Below are 12,285 nucleotides of genomic sequence, written 5' to 3'. Positions count from 1 at the left end.
CCTCTGATGTTTTCTCTAGGTTCTATCTTAAGAAAACAAGGATTGGTTGATTTAAAGTGCTCTATAGAGTTGAGTTGAGTGATGGGAGTCAGCATTCTAACTGCATGATTTATCTGCATGATTTACAATGCCAAATTGAGCAATTCTAGTCTAGCTCAATTAGCAACTAGCAACTGAAGGATAACCTTAAGCTGCAAGGAGATGGGGGATATAACAACACAACGCTTCTAAATTCAAGGTGAAAAGAGCCAGATTGAATGAAAAGGCTACTCTCCCTGTTAATTTTTCCATTTTTCATTCATTTTCATGTTCAGTCTTGAATTTGAAAAAAAAAAAAATTCAATAAAGAAGGGTTTGGTGAATGCTCCAACAAGGTTAAGAACCACGGATATAAATATATAAAATTGTATTGACTACGTTTATGACTTACTTGCCCATGTTTTAGTTAAACTGAGATCGAGTTCATTAGGGAGAAAGAAACATGCTCCATTTGATGGATGACCAGTTTTACAACAGTAATCCAGGGGTTTTGAATTCTATTTAGCTGGAGCCTGAATGGATGTGCAGAGGAAACCAAAGCTGCTGACCATGAGTCAGTCCAAAGCTGCTCTAACGGCATTTCCTTAACCTCAAATGTAAATCATCCAACCTTAAAGCCTCCACACTAAAATTGTAATGCAGGCTTTATCCTAAACCTCCTAAAGCCTTTTGTGTTAAAAGAATTGGAAAGCATTTCAAAACTCTGTTGATATTTAAAGGTACTTATCATAAGGTAATCCCTCTATCTTTAGTAATATGCTTGGAGTGTGACTGTGAAGTTACACATTTATGGCACTAATTATATCCAACTGGAGTGACGTTGGTATAAAAACTAACACAGAACGAAATGTTTGAAACATCCTACCGCGGATGTTAAAAATGATCTCCCCTTATCGTGTTTCCCTTTCATCCCAGCTGCCTTTCACTTGTCACTTGCATCGGTGGTGAGGTGTCTTTTCGGAGGGATTACGAGGACTGACCTGTGCTCTCCGTGGCATCCAGGCTTCCCGCGAGCTGCTCCACCAGCCGTGCTCGGGCGGCATTCCTGCGATGCTTCTTGCCCTCGTAGTGCTGTTGGGCCATCAGCGGGTTGTTAAACCAGGCGCCGCACAGGCAGCAGTACTTGCCGGCTTCTCTGCCGCCGTTGCCGCTGACCACTGATGCGGATGGAGGAGGGGGACACGCCGTAGGGTCTGAGGGAAGTGGGGTTGAAGGGGAGGAATCTAAGGGGGTAATGAGACAGGAATGTTAAAGGATTGTAATGACATCCCAATACAAACACAAAAATTATGTCTCAAGATGATTTTTTTTTTATGCTGCCAAAAAGAGAGTCATATAACTACACTGTGTTACTACCTGAGCTGGATGGATGATGTAGCTTAATTGTGTGTTCTTCTTTTTTTTTTTTACTAGTTATTAAATGGATGCATACTTCCCAAGAATAACTAGAAATAATACGCGTCCTGAAGCCCAGCTGGCTTTAGCAACTTCTTTCTGGTATCTTCCATTCCATTTCTATACCTCTGTGTGATATCTAGGGCCTATCCCAGGCAGGTTGAGTGGGGTTCCTGACTCAAAGAAGGGTGAAATAGAACAATTGCAATTCGCCACCTTGTCAATTATTAGTCGGAACCAAGTGAAAAAAGAAGAGTTCTTAAACGGATACTTGACTCATTGGGTAATTTAACGGCATTCATTAACTCCTATAAAAAAATACATTATTCCACTTGCTGTCGACCGAAGATGACATCACCTGTGCTGAGGAAATCTGTAACGACCAATCACGTTAACCTGTTTTATGGGTTTGGTTAGCAAACTGAGCCATGATTGGTCATTACCTGTTTCCTCAGCACAGGTGATGGCATCTTCAGTCGACAGCAAGTGGAAATATTTGGTTTTAAATGCATAAATTGTTTATGAAAAATAATGAAGTTATCACAAAATATTTTCTTACTGTTGAAAATGGTTCCATGATTCAAGTATTCCTTTAACTCTTTGAGCGCCGGTATTATCAACGCGAACCCTAACGAGGAGCGCCAGCGACGGAAATTTCTGTTCGTCAACTCCTTTTTTTTTTCGTGAGAATTTGTGGGACAAAAGTCTTGGGCAGCTCAAAAAAACTAACTATGGCCTTCAGATGTCAGCATCGGGTCTCTTGATGGATGACATCACTATACATCAAAACAACACGGAAGCTTGTGAACATGTTGGATCTTTGGAAATTGGATCGCGACAAGCAGCTTGGCTTTTTATTGCCAAAACAATTTGGTAACAAGGATCCAATGCACAAATACAAAAACACACCACATCCCCTCAGCCAAGCTCGTACTCAATCTTCCTGAGACATGTTAACCCACACGGGCTAATTTGAAAGTGAGTTTTAGACGAAGGGCAAAGAGCAATCGATCGTAGTGAGCCACATGTGTGAAACACAGATGAGGGTCACGTGAAGATCGCTGGCCCTCCAGAGACCATCCTTCAAAAAACTGCCTCTCTTGAACTTGTACTTCAGAACTTTTTTTTTTCATCTTTTATTCTCATACCTTCCTTTCTTGTATCCTCCTTCTCTTTTCATCCTTTTCCTCACAGTGAGGGAATGAAGCTAGACCCCCAGGTGACCCACTGCTCATGACATGACACTGGTTACCATGGTGATTGTCCATTAATAGCCACTAGCAATGACATGCCTATTGCGGCTCATGGCTTTGGCTCTGTGTGTGTTTGTTTGTGTGTACATGCCGTGTGTAAATCCAAGCTTCCATGTGTGTGAACCAAGCTCCAGAATAGTGTTGGCTGCATGTAAGGTTCAGTACATGTATATTTGGACACACGAGAGGTGGGGGTGTTAGGTCCACAGCCAAACTGCCTGATGAACGCTTAGAACGCCAGATGGCGTGTCCAAATGTGACGATCCGCCATCCACAATGTGACAGTGTACCTTGAGTTGTGTTGCTGATGATTTCAGCGCAACAATACCACGCGTTCACACAAACAAAAACACCACTCATACATGAGTCATAACACCTCTTTCACAGGGACTGTTTACAAATGAAGAGCTCGCGTTAAATGTTAACTTAATATTAAATTCATTAAACTTTGTTGAAGCTACTTGTCACAAAGACAAATTTCTATAAATTATTTTATTGTGGTGAGGAGCTGTGTAAAGATAATTTTTTATTTTACATTTTTGTGTCAGTCAGCGACATAACCAGAATTTGTACACAAACACTCTTTAACTGCACTATTTTTTACCTTACAGTGTGTCTGTGGTTTACAACTGAGATCTGTTCCACCGAGGAGGCACAACATACTTGTAACAGTAACACTACATTAGCATAGATTAATGATAGACTACATCACATCCCAACATATGGGCTGCTTTTGGACAGTTTTTTTTTATAGCACTTTATCTACACCAAATGGTTCCCAAACCACTTTACATGCTGCCATGCAGGGTGCTGCTAGGTCCACTGGGAGCAAATCGGGGTTCAGTGTCTTTTAGACCACTTTGACATGGTCACCAGGGGTGAGGCTCAAACCCACAACTTCATGAATGGGACGACTACTCTGTCACTAAGCCATGCCGCCCCCCAATATATGACATTGGTCAAAAGCCATTACATTGCCATTACAGGAACGGGATTGTGTCGTGGACTTGATACAGTATTCTTTTAATTGGAGTTCTTTGGACTTTCCCTTTGATCTAACTATTATTGTCAAACCCATGAGTACCCGTCAAAAGATATTCTAGAAACTTCAGCAACACTTATAAAAGACTTTGTCACAGTCAGGAGCTCACTTTGCGATGGAGTTCTGTTCCTCTAGTGGCAAAGCAACCTAAATTTGTACTGACTGCACCACACTCTGTCACTAACATGCACCAGAGTGACCTTATTTTCATTTCTAAAAAAGAGGACACTTAGCCCGGCCTCGGAATAATTAAATAATACTCAAGGTTTACTCAAAGATCCTATACATTATAACTATTTTAACGTTTGACTAAAACAACAATTTTAAAAAAATCCTACGCAATCAACCTTTTTTTTTAATGGGGCAAGCCAGGATCAAACCCAAGTCCTTCGTTTTGGCAGTGCAGAGCATCGCCAGTAAGTTAAAGTTTTGGGCCACTGATGCGGCTCAGGACCATATGTGAATGCTTATAAAGTGAGGTGCCTAAAACGCTGACCTACATTTTTATTTTATAAAAAAAAAAAAACTTTAAAAAAAATAACACGTACACACAAAATCCGCCTTTCTTTTTTCCCTACAACCCTCGCCATAGACTTGGTAGCAGTCTGTGAGCTAACAGTTAAGGCATTTGCGGCGCAATGTAAAAACTTACATTTTCATTTATTTATTTAAAAAGAAAAAAAACGGACACCAGGACAGGATGTAAAAAGTTGGTAACCATAACCTAAGCTAATGCAGTATTAAGACAAAGTTATAGTAAGTACTATGTATAATAAGCATTTCTAGTATGAACATTTTTATTAAATGAAAATCAGCAAGTACAGAGGTAACTGAGCGTACCTCCGTCTGCGGCATGATGTCATATTTTTACGACACTGTGCAAACTAGTTCATTGTCCACCGTTTATAACCTCAAAACCGAGACGTCATAAACCGAGGAACCTTGTGGCTATTCGATTCCACCCCAAAGTTGGTAGTTTTGAGACTTGGCAGAGTGCTATATATATCATTTCTCTTAATGAATCCACTTTTATATTTGAGTCAATGTGAATGCAATGATTTATTTTCAACTGATATGTGACTGGAATGTTTTGTGTTGATATCAGGACCGCAGTCATTCCACCTTGGCGGAGGTCTGAGCTCCATTGAGTGCCTTTCGGATTTCGTCTATTTTAGTGCGACTGTGCTAACAGAAACCTTGCAAGCCGATCGTTATTATATTTTTGGCTAATCGTTCCACTAACCACGACTCATATTCCCTTCTCCTCTTTTTGGCGCACCATAAATCTCAATTAAAAACTAAACCCCTATGCCATTTTACTGGTATTTAATTTTACGGATAGAAAAAAATAAAAAATCTCTGCACCTGTGTGTGTCTGTAGTGGCCAGCATGTGCTCGCTCTCTGATGCAAAAGGTAAAGATTCTTGGATGTATCTCTTCCCTCCACACCCTGTTCTCATGTTTTCCCACCCTGTCTTTTCTCGTGACTGTGATCTCTGCACACTGGAACAGAAGTAAGTGATTTTCACGGAGTGGGAGTGAGAGCTTTAGAGGGGGTGAAATGTGCAAAGAAAACTGCAAAGAAGAATACAAAGTAGAAAACAGGTCCGATTCAAAAGCTTCTCTTCTATGTGAGTCTGAAAACTGTATTTGCACTGCAGGTATTAATTCCCCATTCCCAGACTTAAAAATCGATAAATAGATAATGTTACTGTATTTTCTCGTGACTCATCTGATATATGTGTTTATGGTGCACAAGAAACAACCTGCATGTGCACGGGCCAAAAATGCAGAAAAAACAACTAGACAAGGCATCTACATGGACGTAAACAACAATCATATAAATATTTGATTTGGACATAATTGTTTAGTTGGCTTGGACTGACTCAATGGTTTAAATGCAGTTTAGATCAATATTACTCCACTGGCTGTTGTTTTCCTTATTGAATGATTATGAACATCTAAACATATTGTTTTTAACGCTAATTGATGTATTCCAAATTTATTCAATCTGAACTAAATTGTTATCCACCTTTGGGAGGGACATGACTCTGATCTGAAGATATAAAGTACAATTCCACAAATGTGGGCAATTTCAAAAATTTTGCAGCTCCCTGGGCATCCTTCCGTCATGTCAGTCCGTCATTTTTTCAAGCCAAACCAAACTGTAATCGTCAGTTTGTCATTTTATTCTAACCACGCTTCCGTCATCACTTTGTCACCACTATTTTAGGACAGACGGGCAAAGGTGGGCAGTCTGTTATTTGTCAACAAAACAGGCACCAGTCAGTGAGGGACCGAGAGGTCCGTCGGTGCTTGACCCGGTTAGTGACGATTACACTAACGGACGAAAACTCACTTTTGTCAGTGCTTAATCTGTCATATTTTTCTAAATTTAACGGGCATCCGTCAGTAATGGACTGACAGACAGTCCATCATTATTTGACTGAATGCCCACCTCTGCAATTCCATGTGTGTTTTTTTTCTCTTTCCATTGTCTATGCACCTGCAAGCTTTAGCTGTAGGTTTGATTTCCCACGGGAGTGTTATTTGGGTTGACCTGTTATTGACAGATTTCAACGTCGGCCAGTACGCACAGACAGGGCAGATCTCCGATCTGTCCACATTGACGAATTCAATCCAATTCATATTTGAATTGCATGATTCCGACCTGATATCTGACATTTGTCATAACTGGACCACATGGGAAAAGCTAATAGGAGTTGTGTCACTTGAATTATTTAGTGTAAATGCAGCCTTATGCTGCATTCGAGGATGGTCGGAAGTCATATATATATATATATATATATATATATATATATATATATATATATATATATATATTTTATTTTTTATTTTATTTTTTTTTATTTTTTTTCCAGTTCCAACCTGAAAGCGTTCAAGGCTAAAATAAACAACCAAAATGGCGGATAGTGATAAATTGTTTTTTATTTTGGGCCTCAGAACTCATTTTGACCTCCAGCAAACTTGCCTTCTTGCAATTTTGCTTCATTCATTGTTTTCTATCTTATTACATAAGAATTCCATACAGTTCAGTTGTTCACCGTACAATTTCATGCAAGGAGATGAGATGGCGGCATACTGTCACATATGTTGTCTTACGTGAAGTCATGTTGAATATTTATGAATGAAGAAAGCTATCTAGTTTTATACTAGAGTAAATTGTGTTTTACCATTCACGGTCTGTGTTTCCAAAGGGGTCACCATTGTAGAGTGGCGTCACATGTAGTCCGTCGGTGAAGTCGGGCTAGGCCCTACTTTTTTTTTCTGAATTCGCAAGTGGAATTTCTGAGTTCAAGGTGCCGTTCCCGTACACACTCTCTGGTTTGAACTCGTAAAGTCCGACTTCCGACTATCCTCGAATGCAGCATTAGTGTCGTAACCTCCTGAGATGGAAACATGAAGGCACGCTTCAATGTGTTTCTTGTGTTAAGCAGTACGTTTTGTATCAGTAGTGTAGTTAACAAAATTGGTATTTTATTATCAAGCTTGGTATAATGACCTACCGTACCAGTTTTTCACGGGTGCCAACCAAAGGGTAATGTTACCTTTAGGGTGGATCTTGATACACTGTATTTAATTGATTGATCCATAAAACTTCTGTATGACAATGGGAATGGAATTGGAAGAATAAAAAACATGCTATTTCTAAAATCTGCATTTCATGTTAATCGTTCTCGTCAATCAATATTTACAGGTCACCATTTCTGTTAATTGTTGATAAATCATGGTTTGCATTGCTTAGCTTCAAAATAGTATTTCCGAATAGACATGTCAAAAAAAAAAAGCCATCATTTTTACACAAGCGGGGGGGTTCTGCCCAGCAGTAGTTCTTTTTGATTGCTAAAAACCTTTTCATGAACAGCAAAACAGACAAACTACAGCCAGCATACCGAACCGTCCAAAAGTTACCATTCAATCTAAGTGCTTCCTCCATAAAGGAGACACAAGCTAAAGCATGGCTAAAGTAAGTATGTGTGTTCATGTGTCTTGTCAGATGTCAGATTGAGAATGAAGGCTACTTTGGACTTCAATCCCAGATGAAACACTTCTCTTCTCTCCCAGGATGCCTGTTTGCTTTCCTTAGATAGGTAAGGTTCTTACACTAGAGGAAACTGCACACCAGTGGCATATCACCAAAGTAGGGCAAAGTTGAAGAAAAAGTCACTTTGGGGCTCATTTTAATGCTCCTTTTTGTGAGCGTGTAAAATCTGCAAATTCATAGCTCTATGAATTGTGACAATAAATCCAATTAGTCACATTATGTAAAGCCTCCCTGGGGACGACTCACTAGCGTCAAGACAACCTCATTTAAAAAAAAAATCATGAGTTTGAACAAACATTAATTCATCTTCATTAAGCTTCACCTTCCGAGATTTCCCTCTTGGGCCTCAAAAATGTTTGCAGACATTTTCTTTCCTCTGAAGCAGACGCGACGTTTTGACATGGAGGTTGACTAAATATTTCTATAAAAAGACCTGCTTTCAACTAAAATAGTTTACATTGAAGCAATATATAAACACACAGTATATGCAGTGTGTGCTTGTTTGTATAATAGCACACAAGATCATTTTGGCCTTTAGAGCAGGAACATCAGGATCCACTAGTGGAATTCAATAGTAGTATTGAACTTGAAAGGAATCAGATTATTGTCTAACCAAGTAAATATTAGATACCGGTACATCATCAGAAGATTGAAATGCAAACCAGAGAAATGCTTTTCCATGGGAAGTTTACAATGCTAAAAGTTGTTGTACTCATCAAACCTTTTGAAACTGATACAGTCAGTTACCTAGTACGATAATTGTTTTCCAAAGTAAAAGCAAATGTTTGCTGATGTCTTATTTTGATAAACCACAACAGATGATCTTTTTGAAGGAGAAATACAGAAATCAGACAATGATTACTGTTGAAGTTAAACATGGCTCTAAACGATTACTCGATTATAAAAAAATTGTTTAATTTGATAATTGATTAGTTGTAATCAATTAATTTTGACATCTCATCAAACTGTATCCTTTACGATGATAATCTGTTGTCATTAGCAGACATCCATACTAACTAATGTAATTTTTGAATAATAGTTTACTTTGTCCGTTTCCTCAAAAACGGACTCATGTTTTGTCACTATTGATTTATCCTTACCAGTTAAACTGCAATAGATTGAATACATTTTCACAACTAACCGAGAAAACCTTTTTGTTTTTATCATCATTAAATTTCTTGTGTTATTCAAATTTGCAGTCTTGTTTATTTCCTCTAGTGAGCATGGAAAGTTTCTATACATTAAAAACTGTAGCAAGTGTAACTAGTATTGGTATCCTTTGAAAAAGTATGAACGTATGCTTTCCCTATTGATCAGAAATACCGTACACAAACTTCAATTTAAGAACACTGTTCTTGGATTGGCATGCATGCTTTGAAAATCGTATAGTGTGATTCTATTTTCAAGGTAACATTAGTGTATGTTTTATATAACTCTCTTTTTTTCCCAAATATAGTATAGCGTATTCTGTCAATCAGTAGCTCATGGTTTGTGGTGATGCTCATAGTAATGAATGAAATGAAACAAGTACATTCCTTGGATAAAAAAAAAGGAAAAAAGAAGTGCATTTTTGACTTAGTTACAATTGTACAGATAGAGAATTACACACATAAAACCTTGTTGAACAGGATAGTTTCATCCAACTATCTCACGGTGAAACATTTAACCACTAGCTAACGGGGACAAATGGTGGAAATTTGACTTTGTATTCAAATAATAGTTCTCTGGAGTGCCTGCCCACCCAATATTACATGAGTAAATAAGCCAGTGGTGTCCACCCGCAAGTGCTATTCATACGGATACAAAGAGGTGAAATGTCTCAAAACTCCAATAACATGTCTGCAATAAAAGTCACTAGATTTGTTGCTCATCACTGAAACAAAATATTTGCCAAATTTGGAAACGAAGTCACCACGCTAGCAACGCAGAGTAAGTAGGTGCTCACTTTGCTTAGATGCCCTTGCTGTACACCAGTCTTCATGGTCACGAAAGCTGTGCTTGGCATTTTTATGAGACTGAACCACCCCTCAAAAACGGCATGATTTGAACAAGTGTCAAGTGGGAGTTAATGCTGCTGTAATTCTTTATCATTTGTATATTTTGAGAATTTGGTAATAATTGAAATCATAATTAGAACAATCATTTGTTTTTTGGTTCAAAACAAGAAAATGTTTAAACATAAAAAATATTAAATTATTATATAAAATTATTTGAAACACTATAATCATGCAAGTTTCTTTTGGACTAAACAAGATTTATTAAATTAATTATTTAAAAAAAAAGCAAATATACACATTTAAAAAACTCTAAATTAGTATTAACAATCTTTTATTTTTGTTTACGATTATGACAATTTTGTAATTGTGGAGTGTAATACTTGAAATGTAATTGAATTTTGATTAATTGCACAGCCCTACAGGGACTATGTGAAAACACATATGTCTTCCTTCAGTTATCAAACGCTTGAGCACATTGAGGGTGGCTCCTCTGCTGTTCTAAAACGTCATCAGTTTGTCAAGATGGGCTGGACTTTGTTGAATACCTGCGTTGGTAGGCTGCGTGGTCAAGGCTGCGGGGCTGCTCGGAGTCTCACCTAGCACCAGGCGGACTCTCTTGGCATGTGTTTTTCCCTGGTAGTGGGACTGAGCCACGATGGCCGAGGTGAAGAACATGTTACACAAAGTGCAGCACTTGTTCTTGTCCACCTCTGTCTCGTCGCAGTCCTAGAAGTGGTCAGAGAGGAGCACAGTGGTGAGGAGTTGATGGGGGTAAGACACACGGCACAGATGGATAATCAACTGATCATTACAATTGGGATCGAAACACTGCGGCATCATTTCATCATGTTGGAACATTACAAAGGATGGTGAAGCGGATGAGGCGCACAAAGAAAAAGAGCAACTGCCGAAAAAAAAACTCCACTACCATGTACACACGCACAACAAAGCCGAGCTTTATTTCTCTTGAGCTGTTCCCTCTTCTTTGTTCTTGCCCATCTGGTGTATAGGCTGGAACAGGATGTGAAAAATCTAAGAATACTCAGTAAACCCAGAGAGGTATACACAACAGACTTCAACTTAGGTACAGAGAAGCCATGTAAACAGTCTAATATACTTGCCTTTTATATATGCACACAGATGCACACTGGACAAATTATTAGGTACATCTGCACAATTGAATATGCTGATTTCTGACCAGTGGCACCCTAATGTAGAATATATGAGATCTCATCAGGCATGTTGCAGGAAATTACCCAATCATTCCATTTAATTTGTCCGAAAATACATCTTTGCTCATTTATCTAGGCAAGTGACATATACAGCCAAGCAGAACAATTTAATGTTGGGTATGTCAGCTTTGTGTTCAATCATTTTTTTCCAGTATTTTTGACGGCACCATCCAAGATTCTCTATGAAACCTCTCCTATTCTCTGCCTATAATAAAACTACAACTCTTGGTGCTTCTGCAGTGCTTCTCACAGTAATATAGAAAATATTGCTGATATTTTCCCAAAGGTTAGTAAACCATTCCATTTAAAAGGGTTCGCACTGCTTTTTGTGGTACCTCCTATTGGGACACTTTTGCCCATGATGGATAGTCTGGATTGTAGCAAGATTAAAAGAAAGTAGTATTCCACTTTTGTCTGTGACATAAATCTGCTGTTCATGTTCAGAGTCCTGTCTGGTTTCCTTGTTCACGTCTCTGCTCACTTTGAGGAGTCAATTCATCCACGCTTGTGCGCTCAACCGTCGTCTTGCGTCACTTTGGCTCTCTGTGACTTCTTTTCACACCAGCGCTCCCGCTAGTCCAGGTGTCAAGCTGGAGGAGACCAACCTCGTTCGGGTCAAGAGGGTTGAGGGTAAAAGAGAAGTGTGTGTGACACCCTCATCTGTGTGTGTGTGTGTACGTAAGGGCTGTCAGCTCTGCTTTGCATCACGGTCATAAATGTTGAGGACACCTTCACCTTCCAGGCTTTGCTATGTCTCAGCTGTCCCCACTTTCTCTTTTGCCTCTTTACACTCACTCTCTTGCCTTTCTATATTTGCCTTCCTCCTCCCCCCCTGTGGGCACCAGGCTCACTGACTGTGTGTGTGTTGTAGGATGAAATATTTATCGGTATTGGCAGGTTTTCCACCGGCCCCCTCTCCGGTCCTCCCCCGTGTCGCTCCCCTCCATGCTGTGATCCTCTTCCCGCTCCCCTCAATTCCACGAGTGCAGTCGCCGTCTGTGTTGGCACATGTCTGCTTTATTGTGCTGGCTTGGTATTGACGAAGCATTGTTTATGGGTACCGCATACACATGACGGGAGTGTACGTAGACTAGTAATTATCTCCGCCAAGGGAGTAGTCTTTTTTATTGGCTTTATTTTGTGTGTGCTGCAACTTCTTCAGCATGTATTTTTAATGATACACTATCTAGGTACTCTTTCACACATGTTCATTGGGTAGAGAATCCATACATTAATAACATTTGACGAAATATGAATCTGA

General features: G+C 39.2%; 1 protein-coding gene across 2 annotated transcripts in view; it reads right to left on the bottom strand.

Moving 5' to 3' along the window:
- Positions 1-12,285, bottom strand: part of LOC144061952 (zinc finger matrin-type protein 4) — an 88,154-nt gene that overhangs the window by 30,437 nt on the left and 45,432 nt on the right. The window contains exons 4-5 of one of the 2 annotated variants that reach the window (XM_077582910.1): positions 10,338-10,518; positions 1,020-1,262 (exon numbers count right to left, since the gene is read on the bottom strand). In XM_077582910.1, coding sequence (XP_077439036.1) covers positions 1,020-1,262; positions 10,338-10,518 — 424 coding nt within the window. The remainder of the gene's footprint in view (positions 1-1,019; positions 1,263-10,337; positions 10,519-12,285) is intronic. The other variant, XM_077582911.1, reaches the window with a different exon arrangement.

Source organism: Vanacampus margaritifer, chromosome 12, assembly GCF_051991255.1.
Source record: "Vanacampus margaritifer isolate UIUO_Vmar chromosome 12, RoL_Vmar_1.0, whole genome shotgun sequence".
Classification (NCBI taxonomy): Eukaryota; Metazoa; Chordata; class Actinopteri; order Syngnathiformes; family Syngnathidae; genus Vanacampus; species Vanacampus margaritifer.
This window is presented reverse-complemented; position numbering and strand designations above follow the sequence as displayed.